Raw genomic sequence first — 21,644 nt, forward strand, 5'->3', positions numbered from 1 at the left:
TGCCAGAGAAATGCTCTAGGCCTGTGTGGTTGGTGCGAATTCGGCACCCTTCGGCTCACCAAGCTATTTAAGGAATATACAGGTATCCTGTCAGTTGGGAAAACCTCTCCCTTACTTATAGCGCCTCTCTTCATCTCTGGTTTACAGGCCCAGGACTATAATTCTACATGTTAAAGGTTCCCCCAATAAGACACACTTCCGCTTCCTTTACTCTAAACTGCCAAAGGAATCAGAAGGGCGCTGACTCTATTTGTGATGGGTAGCTAAGGTGCGAAGCCTCCGTAAGTGAACCCACGGGCTCCCGAGCGACTCCTCCGGACACCAAGGGATCTTTGCCAGGGCAGAAGAGGAGCACGTCTTCGCATTCATGGGCGACTCCTAAAAAAACGGTGTGTGTGTGTGTGTGTTTAAGCACAACTGGTTTCAGAAGACACCCAGAGAGGAATTAGGACAAGGCAGGAATTGGACCTGGAAAATCTGCAGCACCACGACTTCTAATTAATTACAATCGTGAATCAAACTTTGGTTGAAAGTGATTGTTCCGGTGGCCGTTCTTCCTCCTGCTCTGCAGACGAGAAGGAAGGAAGGGAGGATGTTTGTCTTAAACCTCTCAGGGGGATCTGGAGGCAGAACTGGAGGTGTTCGTTTGTGTGAAATTTACAGTTTGCCGCAGCAAGAATCAGATTCAAATTGAAAAAGGATTCTTGGTATGGGGGGAGAACAGAGCAATCCCTCTCCATCAAAGAGGGGATCTGAGAATGGATTCATTTGCAAAACTCCTTTTGTTATAATCCTTCAGACATTTACCTAGAAGGAAACTCCACCAAATTCAGGGAAACTTATTTCTGGAAATGCATCTACGGAATTGTACTGCCAATGTCCCAAAATCAGATATCATTTACAGTCTGGCCTCAGGTGTTTGTTTTTCCAATGTTGCAAGCTTTAAAAAAAAAATGTCCCTTGACCCATAAAACCTTTCAAACAGATTACACTATAAATGGAAGGGCTCGGTCATCACCCAGATCACCTGTCTGGACAACCCCTAGATGCCACCGCTGATGCCCTTGTGGACCTTCTAAAGGAAGGTAGATGATTTCATGAAACTATTTCTGATTCCTATAATGCTGGCTCAGTAGGCCCCCTGCTCTCCTGACATGGGCAGAAATTCAGCATCATCGGTACAATGAGGCTAAGCCTATTGGTAGGTACGTAATTTTGGCTTCCCTTTCTGCACATTACGGATCACTGCCGAAGTGGCGGGGTCAGTCGGCACAGTCCAGCCTCCTGAACCATGCTCATCATGTTCTCATCATCTCAGGTTCTGCCCTCTGAGATGCAGCTTTTCTTAAGGAAGAGGCTCACAGGTGCTCCAGGAGGCCTTGGGGGACATCCTTCCATCTTCCGTCACAGGGGAGATTCCCTGATCTGAATCTCCTTTCAACTGAGCTAATGGCAGGAGGCGCCGACAGATTTAGTGAGAGCGATAAGGAACCTGAGGGAAGGGGAGCTACCAGTCAGAGGTGGCCAAAAGAAGTGAGCGCCTGCGTCTTGCTAATTTGCAGCAACCGAGTCTTCTCCCAGTCGCGGAACAACCCGAGGAGTTGGACTTCATTTTGGTTTTGGAGGATGTGAGGGGTCCCCGTGGGTGGGAGGTGGGCTCTCAGACGCTCTTCTCGCTCTCCTTCTGCTCCAGGCTCAAGGGGGGCTTGTTGTCCAAAGCATTCTCGGAGGTCGGCTTCGGCCCGGAGGCCGGGCTGGGGCTGGGGCTGCCGGAGGCCAGGAGGTTGGCTGACTGCAGGACGGCTTCCGAGTGCTCCCGTGCCTTCATGCGCAGGGCGGCCACGCTAGCCGTGCGGTTGCTCTGACAGCCGTACGTGGGGAGGAAGGAGAGGCCCATGTGGTCAGGGACACAGCAGGAGCACAGAGGGCTACCTGAGGGAGAGAAAAGGGTCAACAGACAAAACCACCAGGAGGCTGCCCGAAGGACCACAAGCGAGAGAGCAGAGACCGTCTCTGGACACCAGCCAGAAGAAGCAGCAGAACCTGCTGGTCCAGTTCAGAGGCCACTTTAAACAGGGACACGCAGAGGGCGGATCCCAGTCTGGCAGAGACCGTAGCTCCAATGGGGTGGGAAATCATTGCAAAGCAGGGGCGGAATCCAGGGCTACCAAGGACATTTTGGACTATGGAGCCATTGCAGCTGCCCTTTGAAGGCTCAGAGCTGGGGGTTTCCTCCTTTGTCCCCATGCCCTACGGACCATCAACAGGCAACACCAGGCAGTGGGACATTCCTTCCCTCCAAAAACCTTTACCCAAAACAAGGAAGACCTCACTGGCAACGCAACCTGGCTCAGTCCTGGACTTATTTCCTTCGCCCCCGATGCCAGGACCTGAAAGCCCCCCTCTGCTCCTTGGCTACAGATTAAGACCAGGGAAGCCCGGGGATAACGTGTGCAGAAACAGCTAGAAAATGTTAAAATGGGAGAAACGTTAGTTTAAAATCAATGACAAGTGTTCATAATAAACCACAGTATGCCTTCAGTTCCTGAGTCCAAGATCTCTCCTCTGAGTTTTATTAGGACGGAAGTAAATAGTAAGAAGTACGTAACTTAATTTCTCACCATAAGGAGAAATTCCCGAATGGTGAGAGCCATCAACCAGTGGAACAGACGGCCTCCAGAGGTTAGTGGGGGCGCAATCACTGGAGGGTTTCAAAAAGAGACTGGAAAATGGCTGAAATGGCCGAGGGTCTCCTGCTCAACAGGGGGCTGGACTAGAAGACCTGCAGGTTGTTCTATGCTCTGAGTCGCTGCTTCCGCTCCCCAACTATCCAGCTTCCACAGGAACAGCAAAAGGGGAGTGACTGGCACGAGATCCCCCCAGTTCAGAAGGGCACAGGGGGAGGAGAGGAACACACCTAACTCCCAGCCCTCTTTTGGAAGCCCTTGGAGACGCCAGAGATTCCCCTGCTGGAATCTGGTTTCAGACCCATCAATAATGGCAGCACAAATGTTCCTTGGACGTTTCTTTGACCCAAAGCGGCTTTTTCCAAAAGGACCTCCGTGGGGTCTTTCCCCCTTTGGAAACTTATCCAAGAAGCAACCGACTTCTGGGATTCTGCTAGTAGCTACAAATCCCCAAATTTGAAATGTAAAAGATGCGCAGAGGCCCCCGTGGCACCCGAGCAAGGGTAGGAAGCAAAAGGCCGAGAAGCCGTCCTGGAGGACAACAGGCGCTGGAGCTGCGTTTGGGACTCGGCCTTAATGGTTCTCTGGCTCATAATAGCCACAGTTCTTGAGCTGCCCTCCAAGTCCAATCCTGGCCGTCTTGTGCTGAGCCAGAGCAACCCTGGGGGAGCCTGTTAGCCCCTCTTTAGAGCCCCCCCCAACTGAGCCTTCCTGCGTGCAAAGCAGAAAGTCTCTTCCTCCATCTTCAAAGCAACAGGGAAGGCCCCGGTGGGCTCAGCGGTGGGTCTGCGTGGGGCTCCATCCTTTGCCTCCTGCCCAAACAGAACGGCTTCTACTGGGCAGGGAATTGGCCATTATTTTAATTTCCCATGGTTTATCAGCTACGTCTCTTCTACGAGCTAGCCCAGCAAACTTTTGTATTAATGCCCAAACACTCTTGGGACTAAATGCCCTTGTAGTGGCAGATTTTGTGTCTGGTTGCACATTTAATTAAAAATGACCTGCTAATATCGTCACAGAAAGAGGCTTCTGGAGATTCTGCTGCCTGAGCAGCACAAACCAGATCTGCCCAGACAGACGGACCGGATCTTCAGCCATCAGAGTATTTAGGGCACGTTGTCTGAATCTTGACTTAAATAACAAATTGGATGGATGAAAAGAAACGGAGGCTTCATCTTGGTCAGCCCAAGGGAGACTAAGGAAGAACACCAGGACGATTGCTGAGGCCTAGATGTTCTCCGGGTGTCCTCGGAGAGCATCCTCCGGGCACTGAGGCCAAGGGCTGGGTCTTCTCGGGGAGTCTGCCTTCCCCACCTGGCATCCTAAGATCCCGCTCCCTCCCTCCATAGTGGGCTGCTTCCTGATACCTCTAACCGCACCTTTGCTTGGCTCCACTTCCGCCAGAGGTCGGTTTGCTAAGGTGGACCTTCTCTTCTCATCAATGCATTTTCATTCTTTAACTGGTTTGTTTAATTCTTTTCCGCCCCCATTTTTACTCTTGCTGGTTCCCATGAGCCTCTGAATACCCCCAATACATTCTTTCCATGGCTTTGATAGCCCTCAGCCCTGCCCTGTAGGACTAGTACCAAGGGCTCAGCGTCCTCACAATGCCCTGTTTTAACTTCCATGGTACATCAGGGAACCCTAAGAAACAGGGAGGGGACCCTTTCAGCGCAGGAGGACAGGAGAGCAAGAGAAATAGCGACATAAGTACACCAGTCATTTTTCCAGTCTTTAAAATCTTCCGTTACTGCAACCATCAATTTGAGCTGCTACATTTTCCTCCCCCCAAATCCAGCCCATCTGGGCTACAGCAGCCCCGTGTCGCCTCCCCTCCCCTCCCCTGGGCACAATAACGCCGGGTGCCTCTCTGGTTGGCCTGACGGGTAATATTTCAGCTGCTTTCCAGGCGCTGTTTTGGGCCCCGTGTCGAGGAGGCCTTTTATTTACATGCACTTGATACTCCCGAGAGTTGATTTCTGATTAGAAAGCATGTTAATTGATCTGTTGCATCGCTTCAGAAAATTGTTAACATGGGACAAAAAAAAATAAGGAAAGCATTAAGAAAATCAAATCCTACCACATGTCAGGCAAAGCCTAAGCAATATTTGTATTTCATTTTTAAGTCCAGTGGGATGCTAAAGTAAGGCAATAAGTTCAGCTCAACCGTCCTGGTCAGGTGCCGCCGCCACTTCAAGTAAACACACCTGAAGGGACCCACACACAAAATGCCCACTTTAGTGAGACTAACAGGCTAACTTCGCTTTGTTACTTTTGCCTTATAACCGACGGACTGACGACTATGGGCCCACTACGGCCTTGGTCAGCTGAGACTCTCACATCACCCTTCTTTTACTCAACAGAGAGAGCATTAGCGCACCGGCTTCAGTCAGGCCCTTGTCAAGGCCGCATTCCTTGCTACGCATAAGGCAAGGAAGCCCTCCCTGGGGTTCTTCTGGCCAGGGTGCCACAGACACAACCAGCATCCTCTTTTATCCCAACTATCCCCCCACCATCCATCAAGTAGAGTGTCAGGAGTGCCTCTAATCTAGAGATGACTTTGCCGTTCCCCTCCTCCCTCCTCCCCAACTGAGAGATGCCCCTGATAAGCAGGTGGATCTTCTACCAAACTTCTCGACACACCCAGGAACGCTTGGAACAAAACGTATTTGGAGGCCCGGTCTCTTAACTGGGCCTTTGCTCCTCCATTCCAAGAATCTGCCATCTCCTATATTCTAAATTACAAATACACAATTAGTTTTCCATTAGGTTAGAGCAAATTCTGCAAAATTGATCTGGAGCACCTACTGTTGCTATATTACATCATGCTTGAAAGGCAGAGCTCGGACATAAATACTTAATGTAATAAATACAGTCTGAAACATTTGATCCACTTGACAGTTTAATTGATCTGCGACAGACAGACTGACAGGAAAAATTAAATTAGTCCTGCCTCATTTCTGCCAAAAGCACATTTTGAATCGAGGTACTTGGGTTATAGTTTGGTTCACAAAAGATCCCATTTATACAGGGACCACTCAAGGGGGACGGGAGCCGTTCAGGCAGGTGAGCTCTGAATTTCAAGAGGCCCCAGTTCTCCTTTCGGACAAGAGAAGCCTTTTCTGGCTCTCAAAACGGGGGGGGGGGAAATGCTCAGGGGGAGGGGGGGCTTCAGGCGGCAAGAGGGGCGCTACAGGCCTTAGAAGGGTGAGTTTTTAAAAGGGGTCTGTGCAGTGATGGGTTTGGGAGCCCAGCCCCCATGTGGTTCAAGAGCCAGTGGGATTTCTGCCTCTCTGACTTAAAGCCACTTGGGATAAGGAGAGCTTTGAGTGGCAAAAGTCCTCCTGGGGTTACAATCTCCACCCAGGGCCCAAAGAGGCAGGGAGCAAACTGGTCCCCAAACTGGTATTTCATGGGGATGGCTGGTTAGCCAAGCGCTGCCCTCTTCCCTCAGAGTGAACCGAGCTGCTTCCGATCAGCCTCTCTCATCCTCAGGAGACGAAACCGGATTTCTTTGGAGGGAAGCTGGAGGGGCTGGAGGGTCACTCAGCCCACAACTCTGGCAAAAGGCAGGCAAGGAGGACATCGGCAAAAGGCAGTCTCCACCTCAGGCCCTAGTGGATCAGAGCCCCCCCGTCCCCCCCTGCCGTCATGCTTGGGGAATGTGAAGTTGAATACTTGGCCCGCCCAAAGGCGCCAGTGATGGGATCCTATGCCCAAACAATGACAGCCACGCCATATAAAGGAGATCCGGTTCCTTCCTGCCACATACCACAGGGTGTCTCTACTGGGCAGTCAAGAAAACCATTCCGTTCCGGTTGCTCCTCCTTGTATTTATCCATCTGGCACTAGGCACAGAAGGGCTGCCCACTCACTTTATCCCAAACAGACGCCCACCGGACGCTTCCTTCCAAAATTTCCCTCTGCCTTTTCTGATATTGGCCCAGTTCCATCTCCACACATTCTACCTGGAGATTTCATCTGCTCTGAAATTTTTCTGTGATGGTTCCTTCTAGTCAAGAGGAAAAACTCAGTTTCCCAAATCTGGCTTCTCACTCAAGATTGCCTCTTATTCCACCCAAGTGGGATATTTTCTGCAATGCTAAATTAGACCCAACTAATTTAAAATTAAATTAAAACTGCAAAACAACAGTATATTCAATTCAAACCCTTCCTGAATTTGCAGTTTGGTCCTGAAGCCTTGGCTACGTCCGCAGTTCCTAGAGTATCATCAATATGGAAAAGTGGTTTAGTTGTGTCCAAATCTTTTATAATATACATTATTATTACAATTGATAGTATTTATCTTTTAAAACTTTGGAATAAGGAGGTAAAATATTCCATGCAAGTAAATAAGGACAATACATTTTTAAAACAGGAAGTATGCTATGCTACTAACTCAACTAAAGCTTCCACGTCTACTGAACTTTTCAGCGAATGTCAGAAATGCACCATTTTGTAGAAGGACAATATGGATGAGGCAATACTTAAAACATACGATATCAGTTTGTTCAATTAATATCCCTTTTTGGTTTGATATTCATAAACATGTTTTATGGTATTGCAAAGATGCAAATTACATAGTGAAACTCTGGAATGCATCATTGAATGAAGAATTAATATCAAGCAAGGGGATAACAAAGAAGATAATTAGTCAAAAGTAGAAAGGATATTACAGACCTTCAATCTGGGATTACAGAATGAAGAAGATGCACAGCAGACAACTGGTGAACAGCATTTAGTACGTCAAGATTTGTAACATATTCTTTTTAAAAGTGGCTGAATGTTTTGTGCGTGTGGGTTTTTCTTTCTTTTTATTTTGCAACAAAGGAAGTTATAAGGCAAAGACGTTAAAAAACAAAACAAAAAGAGGGTAACTGCCAAATATACAAAATTTACCAGGTTAAAGAAATGCAGATCAGTATATAGAACTGGAAATCGTTTTATTAGAAATGTATTCAACTATGTACTTAATTAAACATGTGCATGTAAATAAAGGTATTCAATGTTTCATTAAGATTTAATTTTGTATTATTAATTTTATATTATAAATTGTATATATAGCGTGTGCAACTCTGCTGATTTGAATGGAAATGTTCTGCCTGCACTAAGCCAAGAGCTGCACAGCTGTTCAAGCAGCTGGGCTGAAACATGATGTTCAAAACCAAAGCAACCACATGCTGGCTTAGCGTGAAGTAGAAAGCCATCTTGTGGCTTACTATTTTTATAATTTGCTTCCATTTATGGCAGGATTAGATAGCTAAGATAACTGGCTTTCTTTCGTAAAACAGAAATATGAGCCATCACACTTCATAAAATACTGTTTTTTATAAACTGACACAACTTCCCTTTCTACGTCTCTGTCGGTCTCTGAAAACAGACCAAGACTCTGAATCAAAGGCTTTCGCAACAGCCCAGCTGGGGAAAATGGATCCATTCAGAAAAGACGTCTCCATAAGGATCAAGAACATAACCAAGGCCTGAAGATGCTCTGGACCAAGCAGCAAGGAGTGCGAAGGAAAAGCATTCTGGAAGGCCTATGAGTTCGTGAAACAACTTCCCACCCTAAATATTTTCTTTCTCCGAGGGCATCAACCGGCCTTCAAGGAAGCCTCAGCTGGAAGACCACGAAAACTCTGGCCAGAAAAAAAATATCCTGCTTGGTTTTGCCCCCCCAAAATCACCCGGAGGCCCCCAGGACGCCCCTGCCTGCAAAGAGTCGGAGGAGTTGACAAATTCTATTAAGCCGGGGTAATTTACAGCTCAGCCTTTCCTCTTCCTCGGAAGCCCCACAATGGAGCCTCCAGCAGCCCTTCTACAACCCCAGCAGCAGCTCCCCAGCCCTGAATGGCCCGGATCGATCCCCACGGCTGCTTTGATGTATAATGCAAGAGCTACTTTCCCATCAATGGAGGAGGAGGAGGAGGAGGAGGAGGAGGCTCTACCCAGGAAGGAGCAGCCATGCAAAAGAACGGGAGCAGCCGCCATGAGGGGGGGAGGGGACGGCTGTGGAAGTCCTGCCCTGAGCCAGGAATTCTGCCCTCCGATTCGCTCCAGGTGAGGAGAGGGCCATTCTCCGAGAGCTGGGAAACCAAAGTTTCCTCTTGGCCTCCATTAATCATTTTGCAATTAATGAATTGCCTCTGTCCATTCAGGAAGTGCGCTGGGCAGTTGCTTTTAAGCCTGATCGTTTCTTCTGCCTAGAGCATAAATAAAACAAGGGGCGCGAGACAAAGTTTCTCAGCCTCAGCGACCTGAAGGCACGTTGGGTTGAAGCCTGCTCGGCCGGGGAACTCTGGGACTCAAAGTCCACCCCACAAAGTCTTCCAGGGGCTGAAGCAGAGAAACATCGGCACAAAGGATTCTCCCTTTGAGGGGCAACAGCCATGCTGCCTGGCAGAGGGGGGACGTGGCTCCGTGGCTTTGGGAGGCTAAGCAAACACTTTGCCCCCACGCACCCACCTGCTCTCCGTGCCAGGCTGTTCCTTTCCAGGGAAAGCACCGACGTCACACAAGGGATGGCAAAGAAGGTCAACTGCTAAGAGGAGGAGCTGGGTGGTCTCAGATATGAAAAGGGGGCCTTGCTTTGCTTGCTGAGCCCCCCCAGGACCCTTCCCTCTGCCTCCCGTGCTTTGGAATCCACGCAGGGCCCTTCCTTCCACCAGGCGCAACACCGGCCCCCTTTCTCAGCCTTCCCCTCCTTCCTTTTGCAATCCGATCCCAATCCAGGCTTTCTATGGGGTGGAGCCCCTTCCCACTGGGCCCCCACCTCTGCATTTCACTGGCAGGCCTTCTGAGAAAAAGGAACGCCCACATGTAACCAAAGGGCGGCCCTTTGTCACACTTGCTGTCTTGATTTTGTTGATCGCCCCACCCCCATTCCTCAGAAGCCCCCAAATGTTGGGCCTGGACCGCCGTGGCTGGCCTCAGAAGCTCAGCAGGGCCAGGCCAACCCTGACTTGGAAGAGAAACCTGAACTGGGCGTGGTCACAGAGAGAGGAGGAGGGCGCCTGGTCTCCTCAGAGGGGGAACCCCCTTCCAAGAGAGCATCCTGGGGCTACGTAAGTGAAGGATTGCAGCCTTAGAGCCCATTTATTAAATCCTCCGTTTGCAGTCTACCCGGAGGGAAGTGTCCGGGGTCTCTGCCGAGAGAAGCAGCAGATGGCTGAAGGATTAAGCAGGACACCCCCCCACGCCCCCCCTACAGCTGCCCCCCCTCCCAGCAGAGCTTTTGAAACCAGACCCAATCCATTCTGGGACAGGTGTGAACCTGGGGCCTAAACCTGGCCATGGAGCTCTTCCCCTGGAAGCTGGGAAACGGCCATGGAGCTCTTCCCCTGAAGGCCTCTCCTCCAGAGCCTTCTAGGTTGGCCAATCCCTTGGAAGGACAAGGCCGGAATTAGGGAAGCATCAGTCCAGCTCTTGCGAAATTCTGGGGATGCACAAATTAGCTCTTTTCTAACCTGGAAACTCATCTGATTGCAACTTTAGGTTGTGTTTTTAAAAAGGGCTAAGAAATATGGTTATTTTGGCCCTGCTTGGATCCCTGCAATGGACCATCTATGATAGTCATGGGAATATCCCAGCCTGGCCCTGCTTCTCAGCATTAATCCACCTCTAGGCTAAAAAGAAGGAAATTCTTGATGTAAATATTAAAATAAATCTTTGGGAAAATATAACCCTCTCACACATTACTCCCACCACTTCAAAATAAGCACCTCTGCCACCATCAATGATACGTGGACCTCCCAGGCCCCTGCCTATGAAAGAGACAAGATGCCTTCAGCTCTGACTGAGGGATTTTTTGTTGGAAAGGAAGATAAATGGAGGCCAACTCCTGAAGTCCATCAACTTGTAAAACTCTTCCTGAACAGTCAACAAGGTTTCTCATCTGCCCCATCTCTCCCCCCCCCCACCCCGCATGGGGGTCCAGGGCCCTGAGTGGCCCCCAAAGCCGCCCTGGCTAAAAACACCACTCAGCTGAGTCAGCCTTAATACCAGCTACATGCAAATGTATCTGCAGCAACATTTTATCTATATTTACATTTTTAAAATACCAGCTTTGTTCAAGATGCACCAGTCTTGGGAAAGTTTGTCTAAAAGTACAGTCTGAATCCCTCTCTCCATTCTTTCTTTATGTCAACGTTGGATAACAACAATCCTACAAAACCAGACTGGCCTGCACACTGCCCGGCATCAAACACTGCCTCTCCGGCCACAGTCCCAGTGTGCCACTGAAAGGCCGGTGCGACCTTTACGCTGCATCGCAGTATGAATATAATGCTGGGAGGACTTGCTTGTGTGCATAAAATTATATTTGAAGAAAGTGTGTGCTGTCCTACTTTTCCTTTATGTACCCAGAAAAGAAGAGAGCGGGGGGGTGAGCTAGAACCAGCATGAACTCCTAGCACTGTTGGCGTCCATCCTTCAGCCGCTGTCTAAATCCCGGCCTTCTCTCTCCTTGTGGACAGCCATCAACTCTATTGACGGTCGGAGGCAGCCAGCACAGCTAATAGGAGTTAGAGGCTTGGATCCCCAGGGGGCACCGAAGCGAGACTGGAGGCCAGAGAGAGAATTTCCTGGACGAAGTTCTCTACTCGCATCCTTGAAGTCAATTTGAATCACATCCTCTGAATCCGGCTGACTCAGTCCAGATGCACCCGAGGCAGCAGGATCAGGCCGACCCCCATCGATCCAGCCGCCTCCAATTTGATCCAGCGCTTTGACTCCATTTGCCACTTCAATTCAGGTGTTCAAAGTGAAAGCAGATCTCCCAATCAAAACACTGGAGCCCTGTGGCTGCGTTCCCTAAGCACAAGCAACTCCTCTCACGTTGCAAAAAGGGTTCGTAAAAGGGAATCAAATCCACAAGAGACTTTCATGCAAACGACGACCCGCCTGGTCGGACTTTAGCAACGCCTTCAATCTAACCTTTAACTGACCCACCGGGGTTTATCAACGGTGGGAAAACTCTGGATCTCCCATGTTGACACAGGGAGCACCCAGACCCAAAGCCGGCTCTTCCCAAGAGCAAAGGCGGCTCTCCTCTATCTCTCACATGCGCAAAGGCTTATAAAGACAAGCAAGGCAAGCCAGGAACTCCGGAGCTCATTCCACAAGGAAGGAGGCAAGGAAGTTACAGGGGCAACCCGACCACGCCGTGCGCGTGAAAGAGCCGCCCCGGCCATCCTGCCCAGCGGCCTGAAGAGGCCCTGCAAACCTCCGTCCTGACGATGCCAGAGATGCAGCTCACCTCCTCAGGCACAGAAAAGTGGCCGAGGGGGTTGCATCCTGTGGAGGCAAAATAAGGGAAGGGGCACCTCCAGGGCAAATCCCAGGGCTGCACCGGCCATGCTGAAAAGGGGAAGCAGCCGGCGGGAGACTCAGGGAGCCGGCTGGAAGGGAGGGGCTTCAACTTTCAGCAGCCCCCCCCCCCCCCGGCAGGACAGGCACTTCCATTAAAGTCCATCAAGAATGTTGCTAAGCTGGCGTCAATAGGGAGGGGGGGGGAACCCTAAGACTATGATTTTTGGGTCCTTCACAAAAATTGTTCTTTCTGTTCCTTACGTCACAAGAAGGCCAATTTATTCCATCGACCAAACAAGATGAAAAACTCTCCTGATTCAAACAGGCTGGAAGCTCCCTCCGTCCCCACTTAGGAAGGCAGCTGTTAAGGCTTCACCCCCACCCGGGCATTTCCCTGGAGGCTCAGGCCCTCCTCCCTCTGTCCTGTCCTGCGGGGGCCGCAGTCCCTGCTCGAAGCTCTATCTTTTGCAAGCTGTTCTTCGGCTTCAAAGGACGTTTCCCTTCATTCAACAAACGGACATTTTCTTGAAACCTCCGAATGGGAGGAAACATTTTCCTACTTAAAATCATCATTTTTTTCTCTCTCTCAATATATTTTCTTTCACATTCGCTCAATTTTCTTTTCCTTTTCTTACTCTGCTACTTTCCTTTGTGCTTTCCCTCTCCAATTGACAGGGGGGGCAAAACAATGAAAGATTGGGAGTCGGTGGGGCCTTCCCCAACTGTCTGACACCAGCCATAAAAACCATTCAAAAAATATCCAGAGGTTACAGGAGACTGAGGACCTTTGGGGGATCTATTGTACAGGCCTTCTGGAGGGAGAGGCCAGGGGTCAGGTGAATTCCTGGATGGAAGCAGAGCTCCGGGGGAAATTCCCCCAGAGCCCTTGTCAATGATAACTTGCGGGAACCTCAATTCCCAGAATTCCCCAGCCAGCATGGGCAGCATTCCGGAGGTTGAAGTCCCCACATCTGAAAGTTAGCAGGGTTGAGAAACGCTGCTTAGGGGAATGGTGGGAAAGGTGACTTTTCAAACAGTTTGAAGAGAAGCAGGAAAGAAGCAGGGGAAAGACGTCCACCAGAAACAGGCCACGGAGGGCCACGTTCCTTTGGGGGGAAATAACGTTTCACTGAATCAAAGAGCCTCTTGAGGCCACGGGTGTGTGTGCGCGTGTTCTGCGCTTGGCTAGCCCTCTGGCCTTCGCTTCTTCCTTCTGCACGTCCAGCGTTGCCCAAGGAGAGGGCGGCAGGCGGGCAGAGGGGGGTGAGCTCTGCCAGAGAACCTTCATCACGGAAATCCATTTTTGATAGAGGGGAACTTTGGACAGGATTTGTCTGGAGTGGCATAGAGGGGAAGAGGATAGCCGACCCCCCACCCAAAGGCCCTTCCCAGCTCTGTCATTCTGAGGGGGAGCATGAATTCAGAGAGGCCCCCTCGGCCTTTTCAGTTCAGCACAAAGGATATTGGTCCTTTCTCAGCACATTTTAAACAACAGCCTAAAACTTCTAAGCCTGGCGGGGCAGGTGAATTGTCCTCCCAGGGCTTGATAGGATTTCTCCTTTCCAGCCCAGGGTTCAACCGGTTGCATCTCAAACCAGGCCTCCGTTTCCAAGAACCCATTTTCTCTGAAGGCACTTAGCCAAATATAGTAACAGCACGAATGTTGACTCAGAAGGAATAGTTCCATCGATTTTAATTGTATCTCCTCCCAAGTAAGATTGCATCTTAAAAAATTAATAAAATTTAATTTCATTTAGAGTTGGGTCCCAAACATACAATAATAAAATTGAACATTTAACCGTGAAGTCAGAGCCTGATGTTCAGAAACACCGGCTCTGCCAAGAAAGCCCGGCCAGCTCCGTGGCACTCCAGGAGCGAACTCCGGCTCAGCCGGAGGGGCAGGCGGTGCCCCGCTGCGCATAGAGCCTCTTACCTTTGAGGGACGCTACTTGGGACAAGGCCTGGGCATAGGTGGCCGTGTTGAGGAGGGTCCCGGGCAGGCAGGAAGGGAAGAAGGATCCAGAAGGACCAACCGCTCTGCTGAGGCTGCAGTGGGGGGGGGAGGGGGGAGGGAAGATGACAAGCAAGCAGTTCAAGGATGGATCGATCCCCCGTCCTCTCAGCATCATCCACCCGCCTTCAGGAACAGCAAGAGCCCGAGAAATGGTTGCCTGTCCCTGGACGGAGGTTGACCACCACGTTCCTTTGAAGACCCAAAGCGGCCACTTGCTAGCCTGGGTTGGAATTTCACTCGAGGTGCTGACCTTTCCACGCTCAACGGGCCAGAACCAGAGAGCCTCCATTAGGTCTCCCTCGGGGCTTCAACCATTAAGTTCTTCTCCAGGTCCCATCACTCCAGACGGCAGGTCCTCCTCCTCCTCTCCAAGACTTTCAAAGCCAAATGGTAACTTACCAATTCCATTAAGCTCTTGGAAGATAACCGGCTAATTCCTCTCCTTTGGGTTGCCTCTTGCTACTAATCTAGTGCTTAATTGTTCGGCCTATTTATATGTTTGCAGGGGGATCTACTAAGAGGCTCCCTTTCTCTCCAGAGTGCGGGATATGGAGCAATGGGCTGGATCTACAGGATGGCGGATTCCCGTGCTGAAGTGTCCCCGAGAGCAGTTTCACTGTAGCACGGGGGAGGCTAGAGCAGGGCTTTAAAACTTCAGTTCCCAGAATTCCCCAGTCAGAAAACGGGGGCTTGTTTTTTCTGTGCAACTCTGAAAGACGCCATTGTCCCTTTCGTTCCCATCTCCTCTCGGTTATCAGCTGTAAAAACCACCGTTTTCATGTTAGGACAACTACACGAGGCCCTGTGGCATCCATGTACTTTATACGCCTTTGGCATCTCCCCATGGGGCATAAAGTAACCAGCCAATTTGTCCCCATGGCGAACCAGGTAAAAAGCCCGCCAGGTGTTGCAAAAGCACCAAACGCTCCAAGACAGACAGAGAGACAGGCATGCGCCCGGCGTAAAAGTTGAGATGGAAGTTGTGAGAAGCACTGATGAGGAGGGGCAGAAGCATCTGGCTTAAGAAGGACGGTTCTTAAGGAAAAAGAAGGAAAGTAAGGAGAGAGAAGGCTGTTGTCAGGAGGGGAGCAACAGCAATGACAACAAAATGAAGTTCAACTTTAAAAGAAATTCCAGAAGAAGAAGAAGAGGAGGAGGAGGAGGAGGAGGAGGAGGAGGAGGAGGAGGAGGAGGAGGAGGAGGAGGAGGAGGAGGGAGGAGGAGGAGGAGGAGGAGGAGGAGGACTGGTCCTGCCTCCCACTTTCCACCTGTGTAGGAACACGGGAAGGATGAGAAAGTATGTTGAGCCTCATCGATTTCTCCCCTCTGTGCAACCACAAAAGACTCGTGCAACACAATTGCAAGCCGTCTTATAGGAAAGCCAGGAGAGACCCCATCCCTGGTGCTTGGAGAAAGGGCTCAGAAGCCCCCACCCCATTTCTCCTTCCATTTCTGCCTGGATCCCTCTTTGCATGAATGCTGCCCTCCTTTCCTCCCTTGCCCCATAGAAGCACGGGGGCTCAATTTCTTCTATGTTTCCAGGACTAAAAAGCTCAGCAGACAATAGAGGGTTATGTCTTCATTAGTGTTGCCCACTGAGTATAACCTTGTGTTGGAGCCATCTGAACATCTTCTTCTCTGTTATAGGACACCCCTCCTTTTAAATCTACATGACATCAATTCATTCACATTACTTGCCTCCCTTAGATTTAATTTGAGGTTTGGGACCCAGGGAGACTAGAAGGACCTTGGACAGCTCCCGGCCTCTCCTGCTCTGCCTAGGAGCCCTCCTGGAGGGGGAACTGGCAGGAAAGCTTACCTCTGCTGAATCTCCAGGCTCTCCTTCTTATTCCTGGGTTGGTCAACGGGGGAGGGGGAGCTTAAATTTCTTCCAGGGGGTGTCACTTCGGTCACGGCCTCCTTAGAACCTTCTGGATCTGAAGACCCTCTCTCTGTTTTCCTCCACTTAGCTCTCCTGTTCTGGAACCAGACCTGAGTCAGGTGGGAGAGAAGCACCGAGGATCCTTGGGTGAACATTAAAAAACAAACCACACTTGTGGATTCGTCTTCTTTTGACAATCTTCTAAGACAAATGAGGCTCTAGGAGAAGGTCGAGTTCATGTGCCGTAGTCATCTCCAAAGAATAGGAGGAAAACAAAGAGCATTTGGGCGTGTATGTGCGTACATGTGTCTATGCAATTGTAAGGCCACCACAACTGCAAAATTATTTAAAATGTCTGCAAAAAGCAGGCTGAAACGTAGTTTGAATCCCTTGCTACTAAAAGAACCGGTCCCGCAAATCAGAGTGCGATTATTTTAAAGGGAGAATTTGGCTTAACTCGGTTGTGCATTGTTGCATTTATTAGTGGCAGTGGAGCTTTCTTAGCTACGGGCCAAGGAAAGCCACCATTTAAAAGATGATTACAGTGTGCTGAGTATCATTGTTCTTATTATCACTCCATTTTTATTTAGCCTGCTTTTAATTGCATGTATCAGCAAAGGCTGAATAATGATTTTATCTGCCTTCCAAATTTAGGAGTTAAACGCAAAGCCAATTGCAGACACTTCCTTGTGCCTTAATTGAATGAAGGTCACAGCTATAACAACATTTAATTGAGCTATTTTTCATTATCATATTTTAATGACTTTGCAATGACAGTTTGCCGGCTTCTGAAGAAAAGGCCTGATGAAGTCGTTTATTTTCGTATTTAGTTTTTGTTTGACAACATCATCTTCGATTAAGGCAGGGCCTTTCAGCGCATTAATCACATTTGAATGAGCAGAGGGCAGGCGTGTAAACAGAGCTTCCTCTCCGGGTGTCCCGGCATGAAAGCAGACACCCAGCTCCATTGTCTGCTTTCCTAAGACTCGGCAACAAGGCTGAACGCGGTCATTGTCACCGCCCCTATCTCGCCCTTGCACCTTTCAGGGAGAAGTTATGATCTTCCGAATGCTCCGTAATTGTCCCATTTATCTCAATTTGCAGCACAGTCTTTAGGCACCAATTGCTAAAATGGTGGGAGGGAAAACTTCAAACCAACGTAGCTCCTGTGCGCTGGCAAAAGGGAGATTTCAATGTCCAAATAATAGTAGTAGTAATAATAATAATAATAATAATAATAATAATAATAATAATAATAATAATCAGTTTAATTTCCCTGCACATGACCAGTGATTCAGGTTCGGATTTAATAATCATGGTTGCATAATCTGATTATGGAAGAAATAATTTGTTTACAATCCCCAATTTACTGCAGTGAATTCCATTATCTCTCCTCAGCCATTGGGTTTTAAGAGATACTAACATGACCCAGGGGAAGGAGAGGCATGCTATTATATTTCCTACAATTAGATCTTTGCATAATCCTAACCCCAAGCACCTACATAAAAAGAAGACAGAAACAGCAGGCAGGAAAAGCCCCATAAATAACATATGTGGGCATTAAAAAAAACTTGGCTCTTGCTAAATAAGAGATGTGTGTGTGTGTCTGTCTCTGTGTGTGCGTGTGCGTGTGTGCGTGTGTGCATTTGTGCGCAGGCGCCTGCAGATGTGGAACTATTAGGCACCTGGTTCCCTCTTCCGGGGTCTTCGCAAATGGGGATGCCCTCCCCCCTGAGAGCGAAGGCCCAGCCAGATGGGTGTCCAGGGGAGGGAGGGGGCGCCCTCTTAAGCAAGGCTCTACCTCTTCAGCTCCAGGGTTAGAAAGGAGGCGGCTACGTGACACCTTTTGGCCTCCAGAAAAGGCAGAAAGAAACACGGGCTCTCCTGGGGAAAACCTTCCCTGGTATCCAGGCTCCTTGGTGCCTTGATCTCAGAGGTGGGGGAGTTAAAGGGAAGGCTACCCAAACTCTGGAATTTTGCACTAAGAAAACGGGGGGGGGGGGCTTTCCTGCCATGTTCTTGCTGCAATTCCATCCCTGGTTTCCCTGGAGGGAAAAAACGATATTAGGCCCCCAGAGGCAATGGGGCCCCTGTGGCTCCCTCCCTAGGAAGACTCTGCCCCACCCGCTGGAATGAATGAAACCATTCTCCCCGCCCCCGCAATCCCCCCCCCCGTGCCTTGGAAAGACCCCGGGCCCTTCTGTCCGCCCAGGTTTTCTGAGAGCGGGACAGCCGGAAACCAAGGGACCCATTTCCGCACAGGCCTTAAAGGGAAGCCTGCACACAACCTCGGTCTCTGCGTGTCGCCCAGGACGCGGCCACCTTTTCCCCGCAAGCGAAGACCCGGAGCGCTCCTGAAGAGCGGGCGTCTCTGCGGCGAGAGGCTCCCGAGAAGGGATCCGTACGAGCCATGCAGAGAAAAGGCTTCTTCCCGCATCCAGGAGAGAAAGCGGCAAGTCCGCCGCAGCCAAAGCGCGCCCAATCCAACGAAAAAAACACGCGCAATTCCGCTAGTTGCTGCCGGAGACCTTTGGCTAAAGGGGGCTCTATTTCAACGCATCTCGTTCCTTCTGACACCCAGGAGGAAGGAGGGAAAGCCAGGAAACTTCCGCAGAATTGATAGGGAAACAGCCTCTCTCTGGGTGTCTCTTCTGGGTGTGGGAAAAAATATTCGCCCCTTCCCCCCAAAGGACGGAGGGGAGCAGAGGAGCCCAGAGGCGCAAGAAACGGACCGGCCCGGACCGAGCGAAGCCCGAAAGCCTCGCTGGGCGAGAAACGGACCCGGGGCGGCTCCGGAGGGCCTTCTCGGTGCCCCCTTCGTCCAGATCAAGGCCAGGGGCTTTTGCCACGCGGTCCCCTTCCCGGATAGCAGCTCCGCCGGAGCCCCGAGAGCCTCTGCCCCCCTCCCCCCGTTCCCCCGGGGCCGCCCCTCCCCTCCCCCTCCCCGGCAGGGAAATGGGGGGGGGGGCGCTGATGTAATTTAGTGCCTGAGAGACACGGACAAATTAGTGTAGAACATTATCCCTGGTTAATTATGAATGACCGATTAATCAACCTAATCTAATATTCCACATTATGTTGATGTTATTAAAGTGCATCGTGAAAATGACAGATCGGCTTCATTTCTTTCCTTGGGCCAAATGGGCCGAGGGGGCCCCTCGCGGGCGGAGGCGGCGGGGAAAGGGGGGGAAGGCCGGGGCGCCTCTACCTGCACGCGGGCCTCGGTCAGGTTGATCTTCATGGCCAGCTCCTCCCGGGTGAAGACGTCCGGGTAGTGAGTCTGGGCGAAGACCGCCTCCAGCGCCTCCAGCTGTGGGGGGGAGACAAGCAGTGCGTCGGGCGGGGCTCCCGGGCGGCCCCCGACCCACCTCGGCCCACGGCGGCCCCCGCGGAAGGGCGGAGCGGGCCGGTACCTGCTGGAGCGTGAAGGTGGTCCGGTTCCGACGCTGCTTCCGACGGAGGAAGCCGTCCTCGAAGTCCGCCGTGGAGGGCCCGCCGAAGGCCGTGGCACCTGAGCCAGGAGAAAGGGCCGCTCAGAGGGAGGCTCCCGGGCGCGCAACGGAGCGCTTCGCCTCAGGGAAGCGAGCAGGGAAGCCCGGCCTTTCGCGGTCGAGGTCCCGGCAAAGGAGCCGCACCCAGAAAGAGGCGGCGGGGCCGGCCTCTCCGCTGGGCGCCTTTGGGAAGGACCGACAGGGCTGAAATCGCCCGGGAAGGAAGCCGGAGCTCCGCGATTCTTTCCCGGGAGGAATGGTCAAACGGGCTGCGCTCCGGCCCAGGGCGGGTGGCCGATCCTCGGGCCAGGGGAGCCAGGGAAGGGCCGGGGGGGAGGGCCGAGCTTCCACGCTGGGCGCCCTGGGGCGATGGCCGAAGCCCCACCAGCAGAGCCGCGGCGCTGGGGGCGGTCGGAGGGAAGCCCCGGGACCCCGTCCAGGCCAGCGCCGCTCCTTCCCGTCCTCCGTGCGGGAGAAAGTCCCCGCGGCCCTCCGACGAGCGATCCCACAGGCCGAGGGGAGCTTCCCGCAGGGGGCCTGGCTCTTGCCCGGGTTCCGAGGAAAGGCCCCGGTTGAGCCTGGAGATGCCCTGCAAGCGCATCGGAGTCGCCCTTCGGCCTCTTTCCGACTTCCCTCGGGGGTTTTCTCCCGCCTCCTCTGGGCTCTTACAAACCGCGGAGGAGCCACATTTCTTTCGCCTCTTCCAGGGGAGCCCGAGGCCTGCCCGCCCCCCAGGCGCCACTGCAGCGGCCGCAGATGCGGAGGGGTCCTCGGGGCGGCCTCCGGCCTCCTTTGCGGACGCTCCAGCGGGGCCTACGAAGGAGGCCCGGCCCAAAGGGGTCGCGCGGGGAGGAGGGGACGCCGAGCGCCCGCTTAGAAGGCCGGGCCCAGCGCTGGTCCGGGGAGCCCTTGAGCTCCCCACGCTCACATCTGTCCAGCCGCCAAGTCTAAGCGGACGGAGCGGCTAGGCTGGGCTTGACCCCGGCGTCCCCTTCTCTCCGCGCGGCTCGCCTACCCGGGCAACAGAAGTGCCGTTTGCCCCTCCCAGGAGAAGCCTCCCCACTCCGGCCGACGCCTCTCGGGAGACGAGGCACTTAGAGCCCCAGGCTCCTTCCCGGAGACCCCCGCCAGCCTTTCCCACCGGCCATGACTTTCGGGATGGCTGGAAACCAGCGGCCCCTTCCTTCCTTCCTTCCTTCCTTCCTTCCTTCCTTCCTTCCTTCCTTCCTTCCTTCCTTCCTTCCTTCCTTCCTTCCTTCCTTCCTTCCTTCCTCCCTCCCTCCCTCCTTTTTCCTTCCTTCCTTCCTTCCTCCCTCCCTCCCTCCCTCCCTTTTCCTTCCTTCCTTCCTTCCTTCCTTCCTTCCTTCCTTCCTTCCTTCCTTCCCTCCTTCCTTCCTTCCTGCCCCCGCCAGGCTTCAGAGCCTGCAAGTTTTCCCCTCGGACTCTTCCCCGTCCCTCTGCCGCCAAGAGAGAGCCGGGGGGGCTCGCCTTCCTCCCGCGGGAAGCCTCCCTCCCCTCTCCGGCTCCTTCCCAGCCGGCCCCAGAAGGGCAGATTTATGTCGCCCCCGGGACAGCCGCCCCAACCCCGCCGCTTTCCGATGACAGGCGAAGCGGGAGCATCTGGGCGGCAGGAGGCGGCAGGAGCCTCCGGGCTTGGCCTCTCAGTGCCCGCGCGCCGCTCTCCGGCTGCAGCGGAAGCAGGTGGGCCGCTGGCCGCCAGACACGTGCGAGGCCGGGCCGGAGCGGCAGGCGAGTCCCGTTCGGTCGCGCTTCCACAACGGCCTCGGGCCCAGCTCCCTTCTCTTGAGGCCGGGAGCCTGAGCGCAGCCCCGGCCTGCTCTCCTCCTGGGCTCGGCCGAGGGAGCCCAGCTGCCGCCCAGGAGCGCTTCGCCCACCCGAGAAAGTTGCGCGCCTACTTACGGTTGGGATCGCACGCGAACACTCACCCTCCAGCGGCGGCGGACAATGGAAGTAGAACATGCCGAGCGGGTCTGGGAGCTGCAGGCGGCGGCCGAAGTGGCTGGAACTGCGGAAGAAACGAGGGAGGTTGGCCCGACGGGACGGCGCCGCTCCTTGCGGGCCGGGCTCGCTCGGCAAGGCGACCCTGCCGGCAGCAGAGGGCTAGCCGTTCCCCGGAGCTCCTCGGCCCTCGCGCCCGCTCCCCTCCGCCTCGCCTCCGCCGGGCCCTCGCTCCAGAAGCCGTGGCCCGAGAGCCAAAGCAGGGCAAAGCGGGGCGGGAGGGAAGCCTCGGCCTCCCTCGCCCC

At 52.6% G+C, this 21,644-nt stretch overlaps 1 protein-coding gene across 1 annotated transcript; it reads right to left on the bottom strand.

Moving 5' to 3' along the window:
* Positions 1-1,607: 1,607 nt before the first annotated feature.
* On the bottom strand, positions 1,608-21,360 carry DRGX (dorsal root ganglia homeobox). Its single transcript, XM_014056625.2, has 6 exons — positions 21,327-21,360; positions 19,303-19,400; positions 19,098-19,199; positions 15,827-15,999; positions 13,927-14,039; positions 1,608-1,932 (listed from the first exon to the last, which is right to left on the bottom strand). Exons 1-6 carry the CDS (start codon positions 21,358-21,360, stop codon positions 1,661-1,663), a joined length of 792 nt encoding a protein of 263 aa, XP_013912100.1. The 3' UTR covers positions 1,608-1,660.
* Between the last annotated feature and the right edge of the window lie 284 nt (positions 21,361-21,644).

Source organism: Thamnophis sirtalis, unplaced genomic scaffold (assembly GCF_051295495.1).
Source record: "Thamnophis sirtalis isolate CommonGarterSnake01/CBP01778 unplaced genomic scaffold, rThaSir2_p1.2 scaffold_12, whole genome shotgun sequence".
Classification (NCBI taxonomy): Eukaryota; Metazoa; Chordata; class Lepidosauria; order Squamata; family Natricidae; genus Thamnophis; species Thamnophis sirtalis.